This window comes from Leuresthes tenuis, unplaced genomic scaffold, assembly GCF_036924035.1.
Source record: "Leuresthes tenuis unplaced genomic scaffold, fLeuTen1.0.hap1 SCAF_11, whole genome shotgun sequence".
Lineage (NCBI taxonomy): Eukaryota > Metazoa > Chordata > Actinopteri > Atheriniformes > Atherinopsidae > Leuresthes > Leuresthes tenuis.
The window spans coordinates 17,101,012-17,113,373 of record NW_027325365.1 but is presented as its reverse complement, the minus strand read 5'-3'; the positions used below and the strand labels follow the sequence as shown (position 1 = coordinate 17,113,373).

Below are 12,362 nucleotides of genomic sequence, written 5' to 3'. Positions count from 1 at the left end.
TGCCAATGATTATTAAAGATGTATCTCTACTTTAAGTGTTTAACCCTCTGGGATCTGAGCCGTAATGACCTCAGAGGGACTTGATGGCTCATTTCCTGTTGCTGCATCTAAATCAAGTTTTCTTACTGAAGTGGCTTCACAAGTTCTTTGGCCAAGAAGTCTAAAATAGGAAATGAGAATAAAGCTTCTGTGGCGTATTATAAGCTGTCACCGTGGTCTCGCCTCCTGCCTCCCTGTTTCCGGCGGGAGTCACTTCCTGTGGCTAATCATACTTTGACATGCCGTGGCACGAACCCCGGCTCCCTCACAAATGAACAAACAGGGTACCCGGGGGATGGCGAAGCGGCCAGGGCTGTTTGGTTTTTGTCTGCTCCGCTGTGATACATTCTCGGAACGCCCACTGTGTTTTCACGGCCTGTCTTTACATTACACTCTGCATCGCTGCGGCGAAAAAAAGTTGGACACGACTCAGAGAAAAAGAAGTGCCGCACTCGCCGGGAGATTTAAGGCGTCCTTAATCTTAGCCTGAAGGGTGCAGGGTGCAGAGATATTTGCCAGAATGATGGCCTTGATTACATTAAAGGGATACTCGGAGCCTGATTTTTATTTATTTATTATTTATTTAACACCCCCCCCCCCCCGTCACACTGTGTCTTCTTGAGTGATCACTTCAGTAATCAGAGGATTATCTTTAACAAATTCTGTTATGCTCAGGGTATCATGACCACTGTTCCATTTTAATGTTTTTCACCTTTAATTAAACCTTGGTTTACGGTGCAGCGAGCAAACCTCTGAATGGCATTATTACATCTCTTTTATGCCCATTTGTGTCTGAGTCTTGATGAGTTTGGTGGCCAGTGTCAAATGCCTTTTGTGTTGAGAAGGATTGTCCTCTAATGTGGTGCCCAAGGGCTTTATAAAGAAAAATCTGCGCTCCGCGAACGCTCTCCAGCCTAATGGTCAGAGGGTTTCCATGCAAAGGTAATGATGCTGTCTCATTTCTCTCACCAGCACTCTAAATGGAGAAAAGATGTTTTCCTAAGTGCCTATCTCACACCCCTCTCATGCCGCATCCTGGTCCTTTCACACTTGGCTTGATGGAAATAGACTAAAGGGCTGGAATATTATGTCGGGTCTCCAGAGGATACGGATATGTATATTGAGTGCACTGAGAGATATCGTCAGAGACGAAAGGTTCCTATTGTTGCCTTGCTTGTCTTTCACTGTTACCCACGCCCCTGCTCTTGAACTGCTTTCCTTCCGTGAGTTTGTTTTGTCTCGCTGCTGTGAGGGTTTTTAGGGAGAATGGAAGGCAGAGGTGCCCGCGGGTGATGGCTTCACTTGTATGAAGTCACACTGTTCCTCCGGACTGAATCTGGAATTAGCTTGCCCTAGAGCTTTGTTGTCACTCGCATTCTGCCCATTGATTGTGAGGAGGCTGCTTGAATAAGTGATTTTTTTTAAAAATCTTTTTGTTGTTGTTTGTTTTTTCATGTGTGTTTTAGTTTGCAGGCAGATATTAGGTGTGTGTGTGTGTGTGTAGGGGGAAATTGGCAGCTCTTACTTTGAGTAGGTGACTGCAAGGACTGCTTTATTGTGAACTTTTGGATTGTTAGCACCAGCAGTTTACACAAATCTCCCACACACTGCTTAACCCACACATCAAATGAATGCAATATGCCGTTTAGTCTATAGGAGCTGATGTCATGCTGCTATATTTTTAACATGGTTTTCTCTTTCTTTCTGTTCTGATAGGTCAGGAGGGTTTGATTCTGGGGGAATGATACTGCTGAGATGACCTGTGTGGCCTTGCCTTCCTCAAAGAGATTATTCTCCAATCAAACGACGGGGACAGACTCGGGAATGGATACGGTTGATAGGTTTGCGTGATGGGCAGGTGATGGAGTCTTCCATCATCTTTCTCACTCAGTGACTCGGTCTCCCAGCCCTCCCTTCGAGGCACAAGCGTGTACCAGCAGTCCAAGGCCCCCCATTTCTCTGCCATGGTGACATAAGCAGTGCGGCAACATGAGGGAGCGCCGACATGACCGTCTCATTACTTTCTTCAGCAGCCGCAGCAGCTGCTACGTCGATGTCGTTTGTTTTTAGCTCCATAACAACGGCGGCTGTGTTGTGAATAATTCCTACTCGCTTTTTTTCGACCCACACACCGAGAGAGACTGTCCCAAAGGCGTGTTGCTGGGCCGGTGGGGCGGAGCGGTGCGGCGAGAGACGATGCTGGGATGCGTGACACACCTCCGTCGGCTGGTCCGCCTCCTCCCACTGCAGACCTCCCTGCTCCTCCTCTTCCTCTTCTGCACCGTCAGCGTCTTCATCTTCTCATACTTCCTCTATGGCGTCAAGAGGGAGCCGGAGCCTTCAGGAGGGGGCGTGTCAGGAGCCGAGGGAGCCTCCGCCGACTCGTACGACCCAAGGGTCACTCCGTCCCGGCTGCTGCCTTTGCGGAGCGTCTCAGGGGGCCCCGGGTTGGATCCCACAGGGGCCAGGACAGATCCTGTGGTTCTGGTGTTTGTGGAAAGCCAGTATTCTCAACTGGGGCAGGAGATCGTGGCCATCCTGGAGTCTGGCCGGTTCAGGTACCGGACTGAGATCTCTCCTGGCAAAGGGGACATGCCCACACTAACAGACAAAGAGAGGGGGCGTTTCACACTTGTGATCTATGAGAACATTCTCAAGTATGTTAACTTGGACGCCTGGAACCGTGAGCTGCTGGACAAATACTGTGTGGAGTACGGAGTGGGCATCATTGGCTTCTTCAAGGTTAGGACAACACCACACTCCCTGTGCCTTCCTCCCTCCCTCCTCTCACTCACACCTTCTGCCCTGTCCATCTGGCTCCCCCGTCTCTAAGGAGATGGGATTTACAGAGTTGGAAACACATGCCTGGTTTAATGTCACTCAGTACCTCCGCACTCTTATGTTTCACTTCTGTTCCTTTCATGTCTGATTTCCTCTTTTGTTCTTCAATCTGGGCTCCTTAACTCTCCCAGAGTCTGTTAATCCCCATTTTTTTGTTTTTCTCTGCTTTTGTCTTAGTCTCTAGTTTTTCCAGTCATCCACCTCTTTCTCAAGTTCTGTCTCTTATTCCTCCTCTCCTTCCCTCTGTCGGTACTCCCTGAAGGCCCCTGATTGCCCAAGGCCAGTTTTCAGGTCTTATGGTTTTAATCACCGTATCTCAACCATGGAGAGGTTTTAGGAGTAAAAGTGCGGAGGCATGGATGGGCCCTGCAGGGTGGTGTAGATGAAGGCTACCCTTATGGGATTTACTACCTATTGAGAGAGAAGGAAGGAGAACAAGGATGTGAATGCCAATGACTCCTGTCACACAGCAGCGTTGCTGTGTTTGCGGAGCTTTATGCGACACAAACCAAACCCCTAAAGTTTGGCACAGTTTCGGTCCGTATTTATCAGCATGTAATGTACTTTATGTTAGCTGATGGATGACAACATATTTTTAAGGTAATTTACAAAACAGCTTCACAAGTGCAGGTATGATTTAAAAGGTTCTCTTAAGCACATCGCTGGGCAACAGTTTGTTTTTTTATTAACCAGCGTGAAAGGTTGCATATCAGATACATTCATTTTAACGGACTTTGGATCAGATCCTTCTTTGCTGCTCATTGATTTAACAGATTAGTTCTCCACTCAAGGCAGTTTTATTAAAATCTGATTCTGTATTTCAGAGGTCCGCTGCAGTGACAGATGTGTTATTCCTATTAAGGGGCTAAGAGACTCCAGCTGTAAGATGGAGGAAATTTTCTTCTGCTCCATTTCTATAATTGACTCGTGCATTTTTTATGTAGCATTAACCCTGCAGAGCCCTTCTACGTCTATTTGGGTTTCTGCTATTAGTGCTTTCTAAAGGTTTGTTATTAAGTTAAAACTGTTTATCAGTCGTAACCAAAGGCAAGAATAATATTCAAATGAAATCACTTGGTTTTAGCAGGGGTTCTCATACTTACCCCCACAGCAGGGGGACTCCAAGCTTTCAAATATTGTGAAAGTTGCAGTAGATAAACGTCAGTCATTTGGGGCCACCTGACAATCCGTTTCTGCATTTTGCTTATAATGCCGTCGCCACACAAGGTGGTAAAATTCAAAGTGCCCAAGTGCAAAGAAAAAGAAAACAAAAGAGAGAGAGAATCGGAGAACAAGAAGTTTAGTTGGGGAAGCTGCAATGAGTCCTCAGGAACCCTCAGTCTCTGCAGGAGTTTTTTTTTTTTTCATAAGGCTGCAAACTCAGAGCACAGCAGATTGAGCATAGCAGTTAGGAGCTGCGTCATGCCTTCACATCTGAGTAGACCTGACGTTCCTTATTTCACACATGACTGGAGAAATTGGAGAATTATATCCAACACATTGCAGTATTCATCACTGTGGTGGATGATGAATCCGTGTCGTTTCTCTCTGTGTCGATCAGGCCAATGAAAACAGTCTGCTCAGTGCACAGCTCAAAGGCTTCCCCCTCTTTCTTCACTCCAACTTGGGTCTGAAGGACTGCACAGTCAACCCCAAGTCCCCGCTTCTCTTCATCACTCGAGCCGGGCAGCCGCTGCCAGGTCCTCTCCCGGGCGACGACTGGACCGTGTTTCAGTCCAACCACTCTACATACGAGCCCGTGCTGCTGGCCAAGACCCAGTCAGCTGAGAGCGTGGCGTCGATGGGGCAGAACGCCGCTATGCTCCCGTCGGTGGTGCAGGACCTGGGGCTTCACGACGGTATCCAGAGGGTCCTGTTTGGCAACAATCTGGGCTTTTGGCTGCACAAGTTGGTGTTTGTGGACGCGGTGGCCTTCCTCACCGGGAAAAGGCTCTCGTTGTCCCTGGAGCGCTACATCCTCGTGGATATTGATGACATCTTTGTTGGCAAGGAGGGCACCCGAATGAAGGTGCCTGACGTGAAGGTGAGTTGGTGCACGTGTTTCACAATGAAGAAATATCAGGATAGAAATAGAAACCACTCGTCTGTTTATCAACCAATGTTTTCGATACCTTTTCCTATCATTAAAAGAAAACGCCCTCACACATAGCGTGTGCTATCCTCTCTGCCAGTCACGCAGAAACTCCTTCTTCTCGCTCCTCTTCTCCTTTTGAATGCATTCGTCCCAGCAGGCTGCTCAAAGCTGACAGGCCCCACCGCTCACGCTGTCACCGAAACTCCACTGCGATGAATATTTCAGGGGCCCAGAGACATACAAAGAATGTTGAAAAAGCTGCTCGCTTGGGTCGCCTCAGAGCAGAACAGACTCCCCTCACATGTGGAGGCGCTGGGTATAAGAAGGGTATAATAAAAAGTTATGGGAGAGACATCAAGCCCTCCTCGCTGGCAGCGCAACAGCAAGCTTTTAGAAACAAATCACACTTTGACAAGATGGAGAAATCTGAGAGTGAGGGGTTGTGTGTGTGTGTGTGTGTGTGTGTGTGTGTGTGTGTGTGAGAGTGCAGGGAGTCTCATTCAGTCATGGAGATCAAATGAAACAAACACCCGAATCAGAGGAGAGCAAAATATCAAACGGAATGATGGAGAGGAGCGAGGCAGCTGGGAGTGGAGGTTCTCTGTTTACTGAGAGAAACTTGCAGAGTGAAAGACGCAGGCGGCCACGCGGCGGCCCCTGCGTTCACGTTGCCTCATTATCTCATCCCGCAGCAGTTTGAGCGCATCATCCGTTGACTCGTTCTTCTTCTTCTTCTTCCCTCGCACTGTTTCAGGCCCTGCTGGAGACGCAGAGGGAGCTGCGCACCCACGTGCCCAACTTCACCTTCAACCTGGGCTTCTCAGGGAAATTCTTCCACGCTGGTAAGATGCGGCTCCTGTTACCGTCAGCTCAGAGAGGAACACGCACCAAAGTCAAACGCACTTTAAAAGTCTTTAAAGTTAATGTCACCGCTTCTTTTCTTCTCTGCCTGTGTTTTTATGCCATTACTCATTTTTCACATGCTTCACCCTACTACTTGAACTTTCTCCCCCTTCGTTTCGCTGACTTTCATTTCCTGTCTTTGTCACCGGTTCCATTTTTTACGTTTGCCTCTCCTCTGTCTTTCTCCATTTTTATCTCTTCAATTTCCTCTTACTCCCCCCCCCCCTAACTCCCCCTTCCCCCATCAACCCATCTGGTTTGCTTCACTCTCCTCTTTCCCTCCCATCTGATTGTCCTTGTCCTCCGTCATATCCAGGATCCGATGAGGAGGACAAAGGGGACGACCTGCTGCTTTCCTATGTGAAGGATTTCTGGTGGTTTCCTCACATGTGGAGCCACATGCAGCCCCATCTATTCCACAACCAGTCCGTGCTGGCCGAGCAGATGTTGCTCAACAAGAAATTTGCTATGGTGAGTCATCGGGGGGTAAAGATCACATCACAGCTTCGAGTGAACACTCCCAGCTTACTGTTTTGGTCTCGTATCGGGTCTTTCTGTAGTTTAATGAATTATGATGTGCAAGATTTTCATTTGATGGGCTCTAATCAAAATGGGATCTGTAAACCAGATATCCACACCACAGCAGGTGCACAGTCGAAGGAGTCGTTATGATGAGGGTTTGAGGTTCTAAATAGAATTCAAAGGTCATGTTTTGCTTCTCATTGCATTGTCAATGAAAGACCGTCATACACATTTATGAGGAACCTTCATAAGGGAAGTTTTATTCCTGGTAATAGTGTGGTATTAATACTGAAATTGGGTAGATGGTCAGTTGTTATTGACGATCAATACTGGAGCATAAATGGAAACCAGTTTTTCTGTTTATCTTTCATAGATTGTAAACGAAGGCTCGCATGTGGCCAACGTGCCGAGAAGACTTACGCAAGATGAGGACATTATTTAAAGGGCATCAACTTTATCAGTAGCCTGTGGAAATGTGACATTTTCATCGTTAGGTTTGCCCAAGCATCCGAAAGCCCATAGTATACTGATTAGTCCTGACTGGCCTCTTTAAGCCCCCCCCCCCCCTGTGAGGGCCCAGTGTTCTCTGTTTGCTCTTTTTCGATTGGTCTGAAATGACCGAATCAAAGGTAGTTTTGCCAGAGTAGCCACTATACAAAGACTCCGAACATGTATTTCATAGAGATGTCGTCATGTACAAAGAGGAGAGGTTCTGAAGCATTGTCTGTTCAAAAAGCAAAAAGTGTGTTCTGTTTAACTAATAATAACAAACTGATGAGTAATAATTCATTGTGCATCAGTATTTTTCTTGGTCGGATTAGTTCTTCTCATATGATACCAGCACTGACATAAGGACAGTGATGCTTTGACAGGGTTAAAATGGATTCAGTCAGGTTGACAGCCATGGCCATTTGACACGATGTTGACATTCAGTCACTCCTCCAAGCTTTGTAGGTCCACAAATAATTGTCTCCGATGCAACCTCGATCAAAAGATAAAATAAAGCGACAAAAAACAAAAGAAGATGAATTGAATATTTAATTTATTTTTTCCTGTGAATCTCACGTACTTATTTAGGCGGTGTGAATCTAGCTGAGGAATGTCAGACTCCACCAGTGGTTTCAGGAGACGAAAGAAGGAAAAAAAAAAAAAAAGGATTCTAATTTAGCATCCAAAGCACTTGACAGATGTTGAGGACTCATGCCCTTGTTTAAATCCTTTCCTTTCACTCGTGTAATCTCTCCTCCAGGAGCATGGCATCCCCACTAACATGGGCTACGCAGTGGCCCCTCACCACTCAGGCGTTTACCCTGTGCACATGCAACTGTACGACGCCTGGAAGAAGGTGTGGGGCATCAAGGTGACCAGCACGGAGGAATACCCGCACCTAAAGCCTGCTCGCTTTCGGAGGGGCTTCATCCACAGCGGCATTAGTGTAAGTCCACTTGTTTTTTTTTTTCCGTACTCGCAGGCATTCGGAAAGCCTCATTATTTTCTTACTTCTGGCCTGTTGCTGTCTGCTCTCTGCGGCCCATCCCCCCTCCTACATTATCTAGCCTCATCTCTCCATCTTTTGAATTTATTCCACAACCTTCTGGTCCTTACACACGTCTTTCTTTAGACTTTTCTCTGAAGACGACGAGCAGAGTTGCGCCAACAGATGTCCTGAAAAAGGCAGGCATCTCCTCTGTCCTGCTGGGTTTTTGTGCGGAGTGGGAACCGATAATGTAGTCAAGGGAAGCAGTCTTGCATGAGACACCTGTCTGGGTAGCGCTGCCTCGCAGGCCTCCGCAGCAAAACGAAGACTGACATCTCTGGCAGCAGCAAAGCAAGAGCATGCACATAACCAATCTCTGAAATGTCAACACCCAAAAAACTTTATTCAGCCTCGGTCTGTGCTGAATAACAGCGCTATAAGAGCAGAATTGAATTTGAATAGATTCCAGGGGTGCAGAATATGGAGAAGGAATTCTTATCCATTTCTTTCCGAGGTTGACCTTCAGCGCTGATAAGAAACAGTGCAGCCCCACAGTCCACTTCCTTTGTGGTGCTGGCGTTCAGCCGGCCTGTGTGGTCTCAGAGCTCTGTTCCTGTCCTTGAGATAGCGCCGTCTGAATGGACGGTCTCCGCTGCCGACTGATGATTGATATTCGGTTCCCCAGACACTCCAAACTGTAAATGCATTTCCATGAATTTCCATATAGACTCAGTGAATAAGAGGTTTGCTTTGGCTAGATGAGCTGCATAATATGAATGTTATTGAGAGCAAACAATGTGTGGGGTAACAGCCTGGAGTACTGACAGCTCCACTCTCAGCGGAGTGCTGATGAAGTGTTGTGTGAATGCTTTTCCTGTGATCCTTTCTATTTTTTCAAGTTTGTAATAAATATATATATATATATATATATCTTTTTGCTTTTACGGTTGGTGACTTTGTGTGTGTGTGTTTGTGTTGCAGGTGTTGCCCAGGCAGACATGTGGTCTTTTCACACACACCATTTTCTATAAAGACTACCCAGGCAGTCCGAATGAACTGGACAAGCTCATCAATGGAGGGGAACTCTTCCTCACTGTTCTGCTGAACCCTGTGAGTCAACTGCTCGCCCACATAGCCCAGCTTTTGTCTTGCACCCTTGGAAACCCATTTAGTTGGTGGTACAAATTGAAATTTAAACAAGGGCCATGACAATGACTTGTCACAGACTCACGCAGCGATGTGTGCGTCACGCTTCCTCCTTTTCTGACATCACCACCAAAGAGCCTTTTAATAGAGCCAAAATGCGATGTTGTAAATTGCTTGTACTTGTCAGCGTGTTTTGTTTGAGATCTTCCTCTGTATAGACTGCAGCTAAAAAAAGGTCCGGCTTCTTGTGTCCATTTTCCCTGCAAGTCGGTTCAAATTTACTGCCCGGGAATACAAAGGCAAATTCACTATCTGGCATCATTTTTTTCATGACAGATTAATCTCCCCATCTTTTAGATTTAATAAATGTAGAATTCAATTTAGAAAAATGTCAGTATGTAACAAAAATTGGAAATTCTCAGACCTCCTGATTTACTGTGATTTGATGAAAACATTCATTCATATTCAATTTATTTTAACGAATCTCGTTTTTACCACCCATGCTTTGTTTGCACATTTAAGTGAACTAGCCTCTCTTTAGTATACCTTACTCTTCGTCTTCTTTCCATCCATAGATCAGCATCTTCATGACCCACCTGTCCAACTACGGTAACGATCGCCTCGGCCTGTACACCTTCAAAAGCCTGATGATGTTTGTCAAGACGTGGACGAACCTGAAGATGCAGACGCTGCCGCCCATCCAGCTGGCTCAGAAGTACTTCTCCCTGTTCCCCTCCGAAAGAGATCCCCTCTGGCAGGTGAGATGAAGATAGTTTTTCTTCAATCTGCCTTTTTTCTTGATATGTTGAGGATGTATTTGCTAAACAAGCACATACAAATACACCTCACAATGCTTTGTCAATGGCTGCTGAGGGGTATCGTTATCAAGGGCTTACTGTTGCATCTGTAAAGCATTTGGTTCCGCCCGCCGTCTCTCTTACTTGGACTTGTATACGGTGAGCAGGATCTTTAAGACAACAAAGGATTTATTTCTGTGTTTCTGGCCGGCTGCAGGATCCTTGTGAGGACAAAAGGCACAAGGACATCTGGTCCAAGGAGAAAACATGTGACCGCTTTCCCAAACTGCTCGTCATTGGGCCTCAGAAGACTGGTAAGATGCAGTACTTTGACACCCTCTGCAGGACAGAGGTAAAAATGATTAGTCATTCAAAAGACGTGTCGCGCCATGAACGATGTGGCGATAACGTCGATAAGCTTTCTTTGGTTGCGACTGCTTTCAATATGTTTGGTGCGTTGCTTGTTGAAATAAGCTGTTTTTGGGTTTGTTTTGTTTTTTTTTAGATTAAGTTTATATTTGTGCAGGGAACACGTGTGTAAAATGCTACATATTTAAATTGCATATTAACATGTATGTACAATGTAAAAAAATTTCTTTTTCACTCTCTTCTCAGGGACAACCGCACTCTTCCTGTTTCTTGGCATGCACCCTGACCTGACCAGCAATTACCCCAGCAAGGAGACATTTGAGGAGATCCAGTTCTTCAACGGGCATAACTATCACAGAGGCATTGATTGGTAAGACACACCCACCCAATTTTTCTGTGCTCCAGCAGGAGGTAAATGAATGCTATAACAATATGAGGAATATATTTCATCTTCATATCTTGTTTTTTATTGGATTGTTCTGTTTTTCCTTTTTTCCGAATGTTTTAGGTGGAATATTGATATGTTTACTGCAAATTATTCCAGGATGAAATCCACTCTTTTTTCTTTTTTTTTTAAGAAAAGAGCCATTTAACGTTACCTGTTGCTTTAACTTATTTCGAGCTGCATTTGTGCTTGGCCTCCGCTCTGGAAAGGAACGCCACACCAAATGAACTTGAATCTTCCCCAAATGTTGTATAACTACGCAATGTTAGATGTTTTTTGTAAGTGAGGTGCCAAGCTGTTGTGTGTGTGTGTGTGTGTGTGTGTGTGGTTGATCATCACCCACACAGTGAACAGAGAAGTTATCCAGTTTGGGCAGCTCTGGCAGCTTGTAACATATTGATTTTTTGTGTGTGTGTGTGTTTGTTGTGTGTTTTTAGGTATATGGAATACTTCCCTCTTCCCTCCAACACCAGTTCAGACTACTACTTTGAGAAGAGTGCCAACTACTTTGATTCTGAGGTGGCTGCTCAGAGGGCTGCCGCTCTCCTGCCCAAAGCTAAGATCATCACCATCCTCATCAACCCAGCAGACAGAGCGTACTCTTGGTACCAGGTCTGTCACGGTCGGCAATAAATATCACACATCCTCAGTCAACGTCTGCATCTTTCATGCTAAGCTATCAAAGTCTTACTTTTTGTATACTTTTTTTTTCCCCCAACGCAGCATCAAAGAGCGCACGATGACCCGGTGGCATTAAAATACTCCTTCCGTGAAGTCATCACTGCTGGACGCGACGCTCCAGTCAGATTACGGGTCCTCCAGAATCGCTGTCTGGTGCCAGGCTGGTACGCCATCCACCTGGAGCGCTGGCTCAATTTCTACCACTCCAGCCAGGTATTATGGTTTTTTTTTCATATGTGTGTCAGAGGGCAATGTGCAATCAGTGAGCAAACACCAACTCTGAATATTTCTCAGCAACCCAGATCTCCTTAGGGTGAGATTTCAGGGTATAATGGGGTATAATTGAGATTCATGGCAACCAGTTGTTGCGGAGGTAAGGGAGGCTTATTCTCGCTTTTATATTCCTTACAGAGAGTATTTTAAATCCAGCTGACCTTGGTGGAAGAGAGGTCCCTTCTGGGACTCTCTCAAAGGAAAGAAATGAGCCCTTGGAGCTCCAAACTGTCCAAATTTGTTCCACTCTAAAAACTGCCCAGGAGGTCATCTTAACCCCTATAGAAAACCCCGCAGCAGTGAGTAAATCCCAGCGCCACAGCAGTTGCTAGGCAGGTTGAGCCTGCGGTGAGATGATGGGCAGGGCTCGGCTGATTTGGTGTATTGATTTGCACGCTAGATATTCCGTTTCTGCAGTTATGGATGGATTTCAATAGTTGAATTAGGTGGCAGAAGTGTGACCAGAAGAGGCCGTGCTCCTCTGGTGCTGCAGTGATGCCAGAATGGACCAGGTGTGCGTTCATTCTTGTGCTCTGTAAATGGCTGCACAGTGAGCGTGTTTCTGGCCCAACGAAAGCAACAAAAGTGCCCGGCCTTTCAGCTGTGCCGAGGCGAAGAAATAACACCAAGAACCGTGGCGTCAAAGAAAAGCGTTCCAAAATAAAACCACAAGAAGCACGAAGTGCCAGCTCGCAGCGAGCGGCGGGCGCTCGATGAAAAAGGTACAGTGTGGGCTGGATGTGAGGAGAGGCCTACTGCATGAATCAGACTTTT

General features: G+C 46.1%; 1 protein-coding gene across 3 annotated transcripts in view; it reads left to right on the top strand.

Moving 5' to 3' along the window:
• ndst1a (N-deacetylase/N-sulfotransferase (heparan glucosaminyl) 1a) overlaps positions 1 to 12,362 on the top strand; it is a 41,888-nt gene that overhangs the window by 25,157 nt on the left and 4,369 nt on the right. For 2 of the 3 annotated variants that reach the window (XM_072395827.1, XM_072395829.1), the window contains exons 2-12: positions 1,756 to 2,781; positions 4,442 to 4,924; positions 5,730 to 5,817; positions 6,195 to 6,349; positions 7,650 to 7,835; positions 8,859 to 8,987; positions 9,599 to 9,781; positions 10,038 to 10,134; positions 10,436 to 10,559; positions 11,072 to 11,246; positions 11,358 to 11,528. In XM_072395827.1, the coding sequence (XP_072251928.1) occupies positions 2,236 to 2,781; positions 4,442 to 4,924; positions 5,730 to 5,817; positions 6,195 to 6,349; positions 7,650 to 7,835; positions 8,859 to 8,987; positions 9,599 to 9,781; positions 10,038 to 10,134; positions 10,436 to 10,559; positions 11,072 to 11,246; positions 11,358 to 11,528 (2,337 nt within the window). In that variant the 5' untranslated portion in view covers positions 1,756 to 2,235. The remainder of the gene's footprint in view (positions 1 to 1,755; positions 2,782 to 4,441; positions 4,925 to 5,729; positions 5,818 to 6,194; positions 6,350 to 7,649; positions 7,836 to 8,858; positions 8,988 to 9,598; positions 9,782 to 10,037; positions 10,135 to 10,435; positions 10,560 to 11,071; positions 11,247 to 11,357; positions 11,529 to 12,362) is intronic. The other variant, XM_072395828.1, reaches the window with a different exon arrangement.